Source organism: Rattus norvegicus, chromosome 4 (genome assembly GCF_021556685.1).
Source record: "Rattus norvegicus strain SHRSP/BbbUtx chromosome 4, alternate assembly SHRSP_T2T, whole genome shotgun sequence".
Taxonomy (NCBI): Eukaryota; Metazoa; Chordata; class Mammalia; order Rodentia; family Muridae; genus Rattus; species Rattus norvegicus.
Window position 1 is genome coordinate 153,849,136 of NC_141537.1, and position 13,360 is coordinate 153,862,495.

The following is a 13,360-nucleotide window of genomic DNA, read 5'->3' on the forward strand; positions in this document are numbered from 1 at the left end:
GATTGCCAGCCGCCTAGCTAGGCTGCATGTCTGGGGGGGATGGGTCAGTAGGATATAGTTACTGGGTGGATAGAGAACACAGAAACAGATGAACACACACACACACACACACACACACACACACACACTCACATGCATAGCACATTTCTTGTCCAAGCACCCAAGCCCCTCTTCCACTGGCATGAGTCGGCTGTCATGATGGTCAAGCCTATGTCTCTGAGTGTAATTTTTGGTCACCCCACCACCCCTCCAACCCCTGGCTAGTTCAGGGCTTTTGCCTATGGATTGATAGATAAAGGGTTATGTGCTTCTGAGTGTTCAGCAGTGGAATGGGAGAGCCACACAGAGGCCATCTGCTCAGTAGACATGCCAGGGTTCTGCAGTGCGGCTGTTCTGAATTGTTGCTTTGCTTCTAGGAACATCCTAATGTCCTCCCATCTACCCATCACTTGGGTAAGCCCTTAAAGGACTTCCAGTGAACCAGAAGATCTCATCTTAAATAAGAGGGGGGCAATTCAGAAAATTCATCAGCCAGCTAGTCCCACTAAACTAGCCTGTAGCCATCACAGAGAAATAAAGTAGTTTATTTTCAACCACTCAAACACCTTCACTCACCATGGTTATCTTCCCTCCTGATGCTTCCTTTGTTAGCCTTTTGTTGCCCGGATTAAGATATCATCTACTTAAGTTGTATTTTACTTCAAAATTTAGGCTTAGGTCTGATTACCTCTCTGGTATTTTCTTCTTTTAGTATCATGCTCTAGCTTGATAGTCCTTAGGTCATGTCTTTGAAGCAGGGCACAAGATGAGGGTTCTCTGAGACCTTGTCTTAGGCTCCCCAGCCCAGGTAATGACAACTTCGCAAAGAAAGCCGAGAAAGTCTGGGGTAAGTTATTCTTGAGCCTCAAAGCCATACGACACAGAAAGCTTTGCTTGGCTGGAGTAGCCTCTCCTTAGCATCCCCTGCACACTGTGCTTACATGGTCTCAGAAGCACCATTCACAGCAGAGTCAGGATGTAATCACTGAGTGAGTTCTGTGTGGGAAGGAGACTAGGCAGGCCAGATGGTGTCCCCTAGACAACCTCATGTCATCACCCTGGTCTTTAGTTCCTTCCTAGCTGCAAGAGAAAACACTTTGGTGTGCTATATAGGTGGACTGGAGCCATTGACACTGGATGTCCACAGTGCCCCAAGCTAAGCAGTTTAAGCCTATGGTCATGTCTGTCTTGTTTGTTATTTTGTGCGTTCCTCATCTCTGTAGGGGTCCTAAGAGGCAGCAAGCTCCATGCCTAGGCTGTTTGCCAATGCAGGCAGGAACTGGAGCCAGAGAAAGAGACAACAGGCTTCATCATCAGGAAGGCAGTAAGGAACAGTTGGTAACTGGAAGTCATGATTGTGGGCTTGTGGTGGAAAGATGCTGTTGGGGAAAGGCATCCCCAGAGATGGCAGTGATGGGGACCTGGAGTTAGCACTATAAGCCATCCTTTCCTGAAGCTGACACTAGTCCTCTTGCCAGTTCAGCAGCCCTGTACCCTTCTCTTGTTCTCTCTCCTTGTTTCTTGCTTCTGTTGATTGGGCCAGTGGATGTGGTGTGCCACTGCTCCATCTCCTGCCACTGCTTCTGTGAGGTCCCTACACAACGCTTCGTGTGAGCATCCCAAGGGTAGCGAGCATCCCTTGGCTGAGCATCAGCACAGGGAGGTTGGTAAGCAGTTCTGTGTAGGTCAGCTGCAGGAAGGCACCAGTTGAGGGCCTGTGAGTAGTAGAACTCACCAATCCCTACTTTCAGTGATTTTATGCTGACACCATCTCAGTGCATGGCTGTTGCTCTGTGGGCCTGCAAGCGTTGACTGACAGGAATGGCTTGAATCATAGGCGTGTCATCAGTTAGCTGTAAGACTCTGGACAGGCTGCTCGCCTTGCCTAGGCCTAGATTTCACATGTGCAGGGGGGCCTTGGTCTTGATTCAATCACATGAGTCATGGAGTTGTCTTGAAGACTGAAAAAGTAAAAAACTAGGTCTCCCGTTGTTTCTATTTCTTCTTCCCCCTAACCAGCCAAGGTCACAGCAACTGCCATAGATTCTGAGTTTATTTTCATGCTCTGGTCTTTTCTGTGGCCCAACACCTTGCATCTAGCCATTCTTCCATGTTGCTTCCACTAAACTTGCCTAGAAGTCCCCAAGGGTTGCTGGTCTTTTCCAGGTTCTATCCCAGTGCTTACAGCTCTGTCCCTGTCTCTGTCCAATCCTCAGATGAGCCACATGGGTGCCCAGGTGGACGTGAGCACACCTGTGAGTCCCAGAAATGGGGCAGGGAACTCTTACCTCACCATACTGGATCACAAAGGCCAGGGGCTGCAAGACACTCTCAGCCCTCTCCATCCACTCTTACCACACTCAAACACACTGAGGCCCAGGGACCTGGACTAACTACCCTAAGACACCTCATGTCATCATCCTGGGGCTGGAAACAACCATGGCTTCATAATGTACAATTTGAAAACGGCTCTCTGCACCTATAATGTAGGAAATAATGTCTTCTAGAACTTTCTATCATTCAATATCCTTTAAGAGGCCCAGTGAAAAAGCTCAGAAAGGCTACTGGTCACATCCTCAAACTGATTCCCATTTGGGATATCAGGGAGCACTCTGGGTGGATGCTACCAGAACTTTCCACGAACAACCATGGGCCATTTCTAGAAGGTTGAGTCCTCTCCAGGGCTGGAGAAGAAGCAAGGCTCTATCAAAGTGGAGCAACACCACGCTTTGATTCTACAGAGCTCACGTCGGAAGAACAGGGTAGATGTAGACAAGATGAAGTGCTAGGGAGAGGGGCAGAGACCTGGGTTTGAGGCATCCTTACAAGGTAGAGCGGAGGCTTGGAGGAGCACTTGGAAACAGCGCGCAGCTGTTAGGAGAAGCCCATGCTGAATCTTCAGAGTTCGAAATTTAGGATAAAAAGGAATGTAAATCCAAAGTTGCTCCAAATATAAAAGTCCCACCTGTTTATGCCAAGTGCCCCTGACCATTGAACATTCTTGTCTTTATTCTCTCTACCCACTGCTTCCTTGCTAGAATACAAACCCATGAATACTGGGTTCTTTTTATACCAGGTGGCTAAAGAAGTGTCTACCCATAGAAGGAGACTGTGAACATACAGAGATGAGTGTGTGCTGACCCCAGAATTGATCAAAAGTACATTTCCTGGGGGGAAGGGGTGACTTGAAAGGAAGAAAGAGAGGAAGGAAGGAAGGAAGGAAGGAAGGGAGGGAGGAAGGAAGGAAGGAAGGGAGGAGGGAAGGAAGGAAGGAAGGAAAGAAGGGTGAATACCAGATTCAGTGAAAGGATGACAGCCATGTCCCGGAGGAACATGAGGGGATGGCTTACAGGTGAAAAGCCATCGTGGGTAGCTTCTGAATAGAACATGGGTCTGGGAATCTGTGCTTATGATGACAGTATGTGCATAGAGAAGTCTGGGAAGGCCTGGAGCAGGAGCTAGGGATGTGGAATTTCCTTGATTTTCCCATGGGCTCCTAAGAAAAACCTGGCACTGGGTTTGCAGCAGGTCACCTAAAGGCAGAGAAATGCAAACTGGCCATTCTTTCTTACCTTGCGGCTGTCCTACTGGCTGCTGGCCCAGTGCACGTCTTTATGGTAACATTTGTGGTCATAGGCCAGTCACACTCTGGTCCTGTGGCTGTCGATGACCTGTACTTTCTCTGATGGGCTGCACCTGCTAGTTACCTCCATGAGTCTAATTAACGACATCTGGGCAAAGCTATCCTTGGTGCATGTAGGTTCTAAGTTATGGGTATGCCAAGGAGATGGTCTAGTAAGATCAGGCTTTGGGAGGATGTGGTTTTCTTAGATGCTGTAGGTTTTACTCCGTAGATCTTTACAGTTGACATAAGGCTTTTGAAGAGGTGCTGTTATATGAGCACACATGTATACCCACATCTTCATTCTTACATAGGGAACAAGTATATTTGCTTTGCCTTTTAAAATTGAAAACAGAAATAGAGATGTCAAGGCAGGATGAGAGCTATGGGATTTGCCAGTAAAATCCTGGGTTATAGTGGGTCTTCTACCATCATGGGAAGCAGCCAGCAGTCCTTCCCCATGCTTTCCTCTACTGCTTAGCTTTGCACCAACTTCTGCATACATCTGCACTACTGTCTGCATACAGATGGCAGAGCCCGTGGCTTGTCTTTCTTTTCACTGTTTTCCCTGCAGGACCCTCAGGGCAGCGCAGTGCACGGCATCTGTGCCAAGCACAGAGTCTAGCCTTTAAGTTCTGAGACTTAAATAACAACTGGACTATCACTTAGGGGTCACACGGACTGCAAGCTAGGTGTGTACTCAGAGAGGAGGTTAGCGGCAGTTGTGAAAGACTGATTTTGTTATTATTTATCTGAGAATTTCCAGGAAGGAAACAAGCCTAAAGTTTACATGTATGCATCTAAGCGTGGGAGTGTACAAATGCCCATATACACATAGCTGCACACTCTGGGTGCTCCGTTTGGAGAGCACATCTTTGAAGGATGTTGTGAGGATGGGAAACCAACAGCAGGAGAGGTGGTGTCTGGAGATGATCTCAGGTTAGGAAAGGCTTGGGTCCCAGCTACACACACACACACACACACACACACACACACACACACACACACAGAGAGAGAGAGAGAGAGAGAGAGAGAGAGAGAGAGAGAGAGAGAGAGAGAGACCCAAGGTCTCAGAGACAGAGGGGCAGTTGAGGCTGGAGGTATGGGAGAGGCAATGGGCATCGGCAAGGGGGGCGAAGAAAGGACTGCATGAAGAACATGAACTCATCCTTCCTGAGTCCCGTGGCTACACGGAGGACCAAACCAGTGAGAGAATATGTCCATTCAATCTTGGGAGTGGGCCAGGCTGCATGGAGTGGGTGGGGATGTATGAAGGACAGCGGGGGAATTCCAAACATCTAAGATCAAATTACAGAATCAGGTGCTCTGCGCTCTTATTCAATGGTTCTATCCATCAAAGGTTTGTGCAAACATCATCGACTCTCTTACTTAATGGAAAAATAATGACAAAAAGTAAACGAGACATGTTAAGGAATAACTGCAAGAGGACTTGCTTATAGAGAAAGAGAGGATGCTTAAACATGCCAGGTAACAAGAAGACATGTGCAGGGACTGTATAGAAGGAGGCAGCTCTGGGGAGGAGAGGGCTACAGGGCTATGGCTGTGGGTTCTGCCTGAGGCCGGAGAGCCAGGGGCAGGTTATGAAGGAGAAGAGGAGGAGGAGCAGATGGGCGCACAGTTCACGCTCTATGGTGAGCTCACAGGGGCATGAGGCTTACATGGATCCTGTGTCCACAGCAATGGGAAGAGAAAACCTGCCCAAAGAGCGTTCAGTAAATCACCAGGCTCTTTATTGTTTCCAGAAAAGGGAGGACAAGCAAATCTCAAACATGACCAGTACTTTCTCCCTCAAAGTGTCGAGCGTGGGCTAATGGCATTTGGTCAATGCAGACAGAGTCTGTTCAATGTGAGTACAATCTGCTAGTTCTTGGGAGAGGGAAGGTCATCGCTGACAGTGCAGGCATGTTCCTAGCCTCAACTCTGGGTGTTCTGCGTTATGAGGATGGACAATCAAGAGGAGGCAAGGTGGTGTCTGGAGACGAGTCTGGGGTAAAGAAAGGCTTGGGTCCCAGCTCCAGTGCTTGCCCAGAACTTGTAAAGGACCCTTCATTTTTCTCCCTCCATAACTCACATAGCTGCACCCTCCTATACGGTGTGAGTCATGCCAGGCTGAGAGAAAAATAGATGCAGCAACCAACATTTAAAAGGAAGTCTTAGTGCGTTCCAAAGATTAACCAAATGACTTAAAAAACGGAATCTCCAAACAAAGCAAAGAAAACAAAACAAATTTGAGCCAATTTAAACAAACTAAAACATGAAATAGAAACAAGGAGGTGGGCACAGGAGATAAAGATGAAAGACAAAAAATAAAGCAGGGGGGAACAGATGGATGTTAGAGCAGGCGGGGTTGGCCGGGTCACAGACGCCATGTACTTACGTGTACCTCGGTGATTGCTATATCAACAATGCTACCCACAACAATCAAGGCGTCAAATGTATTCCATGCATCACAGAAATAGTGCTGCATGGGGCAGAAAAGCCAGGAAAGAGAGAAGGAGACAAACCAACAAAAGAGGAGAAAACAAAAACACAGGGAGGAGGAAAAATGAAAAAAAAAACAACAAAAAACAAAAAAGAGGCATGAAAGAAAGGAGAGAAGAGAAAAAAAATGAGAGAAGAAAAAGGTTACGCGGTGCATTAGATAATCTTACCACTCTACATGCTGGTGGCTCAAACCTGGGTAACCTGGTTTCCTCAGGATGGGGAGGCCTGGCAAAAGCTAGGTTAGTTCCGAGGTGGGTGGGCGACAGCCACCCGGAAGGCAGCCAGGGCTGGCCCAACCAGTGTGCAGCCTGTTCCCTCCGCTCAGCTCTGCGCCCTTGGGCCCGGCGTAGCCAGGACACGTGGGAAAAAAAGGAGAATAGATTTCTGCTTTTTTTCCCCCTCTCACAAGACGACGGCAGGTTCAATAAAAAGCATGACTGGAGGTGGGTAAAATCAGAAATTAAAACAAAAACATAAAAAAGAGGTAAACAAAGAGAGAGAGAGAGAGAGAGAGAGAGAGAGAGAGAGAGAGAGAGAGAGAGAGAGAGAGGAAGGAGTGGAGGAGGCAGGAGAGGTGGAAGGACCAGAGTCCCTGGGGAGGGCAGAGCGATACTCACATTAGTTTCACTGAGAATGACATCAATTATGCTCCCAATGACGATGAGGAAGTCAAAAACATTCCAGGGATCACTAAAGTAACCCTACATGAGGGAGGGGCAGGCAGGACGGGGATTAAAAAGGAATATTAGACAGACAAGAACAGAGCAACATCACCATTAGAATCACTGTTCTGGCACCTGAGTGTGGCTGTTGGGAGTTTCAAACACCAGCATCCGGCCAGGAGCCTGGTTGGGTTAGGAGCGGCAGGGAGGTATTCAGTTCAGTCCTCCTGCCCTGCCTTTCATGGGTCACATGGTCCACATCCTCTCCGCTTCCTCCACAGAGGATCCTTCCACTTCCTCAGGGCAGAAGAAGCCATGGGTATAGGGAGTGTGAGTAAGACACAGTGGCTGGACTACACTGATGGTGTGTCATCTCCTATAGTCGATACAGTATATCATGTATCACATATACTATATTGCATATAGCATGTAGTCTATTGTATATCATATATGATCTCCACTTTCGGTTCTGTCTACTAGAAGGACCTATCAGAAGGGAGAGCAGTCATCTTGTGGTTGATAAGTCTGGACTCAGAGCTCAAGGTCACCAAAGGACCAAGTGGCTGAAGCAGTGTCCACAGCAAGATGGACTCTGTGTAGGTGGATTCAGGCTTAGCCTCTTTCCTGCACGGGTCATGCTCATATTCCTCAGGGCAAGTTTGGCTTTTCTGATGGGACGGAAGTGTCTCCTGGTCTAGGAAGCCTCTCCAGACAGTACCCTCAGGGGTGTCCCATAAGTACCACCCCAGGCTCCTTGGTATAAACTCTCAGTAGGATGAGAATGCTGCCCAAAGTGATGGGAGCTGCCAAGGACTTCCATGGGTACAGGCTGGGGGAGGCGGGATTGGTTGGTGGATGGGTTACTGCCTTTTTAGGAAGGAGCCTGGAGCCCTGGAGAGGAGTCCAGCACGGAGGGAAAAACCAGGGTCCCAACTTAATTATTACTGCTGCCTGCCTGGGTTTCATTGACTTTCCACTTACTTGGAAGAGGAAACAGATGAGAAACCACGGAAAGCTTTTTGAAGCACACGGACAACTGTGTGACCAGATGTCCAGAATGCTCAGAGGGCTGGGGACTGCTGGGTAAGCAGCCTCTTTACAAAGAGCAAGTGGCATTCTCAAGTAGTCTTGGTACTTGCCTCTGTAGGGAGGGGAGTGCCAGCTTAAAGGGCCTTGTCTCAGAGCATCGAGTCTCGGTCCCCTTGGTGGAATGGAGAGGACCTAGGACTAAGGAGACCAGCCTTCTTTTCACAATGACATTTGCCTCCTTTGTTTTCCAGAGGGAGTTCTCCAAGGGGCTTGCTCAGCACGGCTCTCCGAGATGGGTGTCTGGAGCTTGGCAAGAGGCTCTGGAAGGAGGAAGGTGCTCAAGGAGCGCCTCAGCTCTTTGCTCCCAAAGGTCGACAGCTCTCTTTGGCACTCTTTATTCATAAGTGCTGAGCCTATGCTCTCCCATCCTCCTGCTTTATCCAGATTCCTCAGTTGTCTGGCTTCCCAGCTGTTTCCTTCTAGAGTAAACTACAAGACAGGCTGTCCTAGGGCTATTATTCTTAGATGAGGAGGTCAGGCCACAAGGAAAGGGGACTCTAAGTTCCCAAGCGTTTCTGCCCAAAGAAAACCTACGTTGCCCCAGGAGGCTTTGGGCAGCCTGACTGAGGCTGAGGCTGTCCAGGTTAAAGGTCAGATGAGGGTCATGGACTTCTCTCTTTCAGTTAAGTCTTCCAGAAATAGTCAGTGCACTCCTGGGTTCTTACACACTACTCAGGGTAGAAAGGAACATGAATCTGGGAGAGGGCGGCTAGGGGTGAATCTCCCAAGTGAACCCTACATATGTGTATGCTTTAAAACTGGATCTTGGAAGAATGCTGGGGACTATCTATAAATGTGAGTCATTTGTCTGCGAATAGAGATACTTCAGAAGGAAAACGGAAGAGAGGTCAAAGAAGAGAAGGGAGAGAAAGAGGACCAAAAGTAAAACCATAGGATGTTCAGCTCCAACCTAGGAAACATGGCAAACAAATGTTATTGGGGTACAGAACAGGAGGAGAGAGAGGGCAGGAGTCTCTGCTCAAAGAAGGAAGAGGAAATGGGATCTTTCCATCCACCAAAGACCTGCAACAGACGAGTGAATTGGCCACGCTCTGCAATACCTCTGAACAGGGAGAGAGAAGGAGGGAAGCAGAAGAGGGGCCTCCATGGTGAAAAGCATGTATACACACACAGTTAATTTGCTAGTACATAGCAGGGGAAGGGGCTGAGATTTAAAGGGACCGTCAACCCCCAGCTGTGCGCTTCTGTTTTCCCTTTCTCTTGGATTGACTTTTTTTATGTGCAAAGAGAAAGAAATGACCCTCAGCTGTCACACACCCCCCCCCCCCGCCATAGCTTCACAGTCACTGGACTGGCTAGGCCTCTTGGGATTAATCCCACCTCCTGGTTGCCTGTCCCAGGCTGTGCTGTTGGGGCTTTTGGTAGACTTCTCTGTCCTCTAACCTTGTGGAAATTACTGGGTGTTAAAACCGAGTTCCCTTGTTGCCAAAGGCTCTGGTGGACAACCAGTCCTGGCAACCACACGCACAGCTGGAATGCAGAGTGGTCAGAGCAGCGCTGAGGGTAGAGAGTCCCTTTAAGAGGCAGCTTTTCACCCTGACCTATAGACCCACATTCCCATCCCTTTATCCCTTGGCCCATTGGTCCTCTCAGCTGAGCCTTGAGGATGGCTGCAGATCCAGCTTCAAGGTCTCAATTCCTTTTGTCGCTTTCTTCTTCTTCCCACTATTTCAAGAACCATTATCTCCCACTCGCCCCACACCCGTTCCAGAAACAAAGCCCACATGCACCAATTTCCCACCAATTTGGTAATCTCTAGGTTGTCCAAGGGAGGCACCTGGCCAAGTCCTTATATGAGGGGCCTGGAAGAATATTTCCTCTACATGCTCTGGTGTGAAAGAGTTAAGTGTTTTCTTTTGTACGCACACGGATGCGTGCACACACACCCATTTTCTCCCACCCTTCGTTTTCCCATGAGCATTTGGGGCTCGGGAGTAGAACAGAGAGGATAGTGGGGGACACTGACCCCCTCTTTTTATCAGTTTAACTAGGATCAGCTTATACTTTACCAATCTCTCCTCAGGTAAGTGGGCTCCCCACAGTTGCAACATCAGGGCTAGAGAGCATTGTGCTGGGTCATTTAGAAGTGGCAAACCAAACCTCTGACTTCCCAACTCCTCAGAGCCAGTGAAGAGAGAGACACATGCAGAAAAGGCAGTGTGTATAGAGTTAGAAGCCTTCTCTTGCCGCTCACAAGACCCTACTTGCTGAGGGGCCTCCCCTTTCAAATTACCAGGCTTTTGGCATGAGATCAGAATATGGGGCTCTTCCTTCTGGTTTAGCTGGGGAAAGTTGGGCATGGTCCCCACTGCCAAAGTCTGATCATTGCTTTTTAGCCCCACCCCCTCTTGGGCAGAGCTTCTGAGTAATGGACAGCCAAATAGCATTTGCTTCAGCGAATCACTTTCAGGAAGGAAAAGTGACTACAAAGGTTGCACATTTCATGTACACGGGGGTTTCGTATTTTCTTCTCTTTCAGATTAGTTGTATCTCGATTCAATGATGTCATGGGAGCCCTACTCTGTCGACACAGGCAGTGTTCCTAACAGAGTGACCTTTGGAGGCAGCTGGTTTAAATCCTATGCTTCCACTTTCTAACAGGGCAGCCGTGTGTGTGTGTGTGTGTGTGTGTGTGTGTGTGTGTGTGTGTGTGTGTGTGAGATTCCTATTATCACGACAAAGTACGTGTGGGAATCAGGGAAAGGGGAAGGTGATTTTGGCTCATGGTTTTAGTGCATGGCGTTGTTTCTGCTGCTCTGGGTCTCTGGTGAGGTAGTTCGCAGTGGTGGAATAGGTCTGTTTATTTCATGGCGGTCAAGCAAAGGAAACAGAAAGGGCCTCTACACTTCAAAGACACTCTTCCAAGGACCCAACTTCCTCCCACCAGGGCCCTACTTCTAAAGGTTCAGCTGCATCTCAATAGAATCAAGATCCAAAGTATAGCATTGAGAATGAACTAATAGTTTAATCCGTGTCTGTTTTCCTATGTAGAAAATGGGGCTGACCATAGCATTACGGTTTCATTTACAAGATACCATATGCACAAAACACTTAGATCAGTACCCAATCTGGAGGGAGCTCTGAATTTGTATTAGTTCTGGTCATGATTAGCTAGAGTCAACCCGTCTGCCTCATTGTTAGGTAGCATCCACAGGCTGGGCTTTTATGTGGGGCTGAGCAAAACCAGGCATCTAGAAGCAATGTATGCAGAAGGAACAGGAAGTTGAAGGTTCTTGGGCTCGCCTAGGCCCTTTCTGCTCACCATTTATCTGGTTACTACCCTTGAGATGCTCTTGAGAGCAGCCAGGCTGGCAGCGTTGACACTGTGACAGCGTGCAGGTTGTCACGGCTTAATTTTATTACACTCAAGTTCATACAGATAGCACATTGCCAAGTTCTTAGAAAACAACTGTTCAAGCCAGGGGAGACGTGGTCTTCTTTAGGCTAGAAGCTTGTGGAAAAGAGTGCTGGGTTTCCAGGGTGGCTGCCGTCTCTGATACAGGGAATAGGATGACCGCACAAGAGATTGTAGATACACACACTATTGCAGAATTCTGGATCCTGTCTCTCCTCCATCCAGGCCAGAGGCCTCCTCTATCAGGACGGACACACACCTCACAGCAGATGGTGATAACACAGGAAGCCACAAAGCCCTCTGTGCGCACTTTCATTGGTATGCCAAGGTTAGCATACTCATTCATAGAAATTTTACAGTAAAGATTAGTCCCTCCCTACTATTTGTTATGCTTTCTCTTCTGTGTTCCTTCCTGCCCACCTTCATCATCTTGTATGGGTCTGGGAAAGCCAAGCAAAGAAATAAGGAGGAAGCCAGGACCTTCCTGGTACCCGATGTTGACCGGCCCACAACTTCCCTCCTAGGCCACAAAAGCTCAAGCAGGAAAACTCTAGGAGATCCTAGCTGAGGCTAGATGTGAGGCTGCTGACAGAAAGATTGGTTAAAAACAAAGCACGGGTGAGGGAAGGCTCGGTGCCACGGGATGCAGATGACAGAAACATTCAGGCATCACAGGAATTAGGTGGAAGGCAAGAGTTGGGCATGGCGGTGGAGAAAAAGGCCACTTGAGGCTGGTGGGAAATGGGGGACTGCCCAGGGTGGGGAGACAAAGAAATACGTGGGTGGTGGCAGGATTGAGGAGTCACAGAGCACATGGGTGTTCTATAGGAGATCGGGATGCTGAAAACAAGGAAATACTGGAAAAAAAAGATGGGGAGAAAAAGAGAGGGAAAAGGAAGAGGAAGGGAGAGAGAGGCTGGGAGTGGGGCTGAATGTGAAGTACTCAAGGCTGGGTTCCAGGGCTCTGGAATGACCACAGAACTCCGACAGGGAAAAGAAACACCAGTCTACATGAGACCAGAGGGAGTGGCTAACCCGCCTTGCAAAGCAGGGTCTAAAATGAGAGGGACAAAACATGGGGTCCCCAAAGAGAATGGAGGTTCCTGGCTTGGGGGAGCAAGTGTTTGGAGAAAGATGTGAAGCGCTGCTGGACAGGGCAGGCTGTGTGGCGGTGTGGAGGGCACAGGCATAAAGGAAGGCTGAGCCTTGTTCCTGGAACCCGTGGTTTTTCTGGGTCCTGGGCTGCGGAACCAAGAGGTGGGAAACTAGATAAACTGGGGAGAGGTGCCGAATCCAGCCAGAGACAGCAGTGGCTGTGGCGAAGCCTCAGTGTGCCTGCGAAGGGCGGGTTTTATGGAATATCATGGAATCAACGGTTAACTGACACCAAGCAGAGATAATGTAAATCGCATTACATCAGGGTGCCACTTAGATATAACTAATCACGGAGATTAGCGGCGTCTAATGGAGAAGGCATAACCAAGCACGCAGCTGCTCATGGCCTTCAGCCTGTGAGGCAGTGAAGACTCCTGTGTTCCCATCAGACCCATCCTGTGGTGTGCTAATTCAGAAGCTCTGGACAGCTTCCTGCGCAGAAAGCTGGCTACTGTAGGACAGTTGGCAAGAGCAGGCCGGGGTTGGGTCCTTGCTTTGTAGAGGCTCTGGCTGGGATCGTGATGGGGCTCTCTGAGGCTGGGTGGGGGAGTATGTAGACCTGGGAATGTGTGCTCCTCATACATACCTGTCCTGGAGTCCCATTGAAAACGTTTGAAGGCATCAATTCATTTATTCATTTCATCACACAAGATCTGGGCTCCCAGGGCCCTAGAACTGTGCAAGGATGAAGTCCAAAGACCTGAAACTAACCCCCAAAGCTAGTGGTCTGCCTACCCGAGCAGATGGAATTGGGGGCTGTGAGCTAAATAAACTCCTTTTGGGGAGCTTCCTCCTGCCTCAGTTGTGCCCGGGTAGACTGGAGGACCTCATAACTATTTCTTCCTACCCATGCTAGAATAAATGAACAGATTTATGCAAAAGACTCCTCTCAGAGTAGGGTGCTGAAGGCCG

The 13,360-nt window shown here is 48.8% G+C and overlaps 1 protein-coding gene across 29 annotated transcripts in view; it reads right to left on the reverse strand.

Moving 5' to 3' along the window:
* Cacna1c (calcium voltage-gated channel subunit alpha1 C) overlaps positions 1-13,360 on the reverse strand; it is a 623,916-nt gene that overhangs the window by 40,016 nt on the left and 570,540 nt on the right. For 16 of the 29 annotated variants that reach the window (XM_087655872.1, XM_087655857.1, XM_087655846.1 and 13 more), the window contains 1 exon segment: positions 6,060-6,143. In XM_087655872.1, the coding sequence (XP_087511998.1) occupies positions 6,060-6,143 (84 nt within the window). 29 annotated transcript variants of the gene reach the window in all.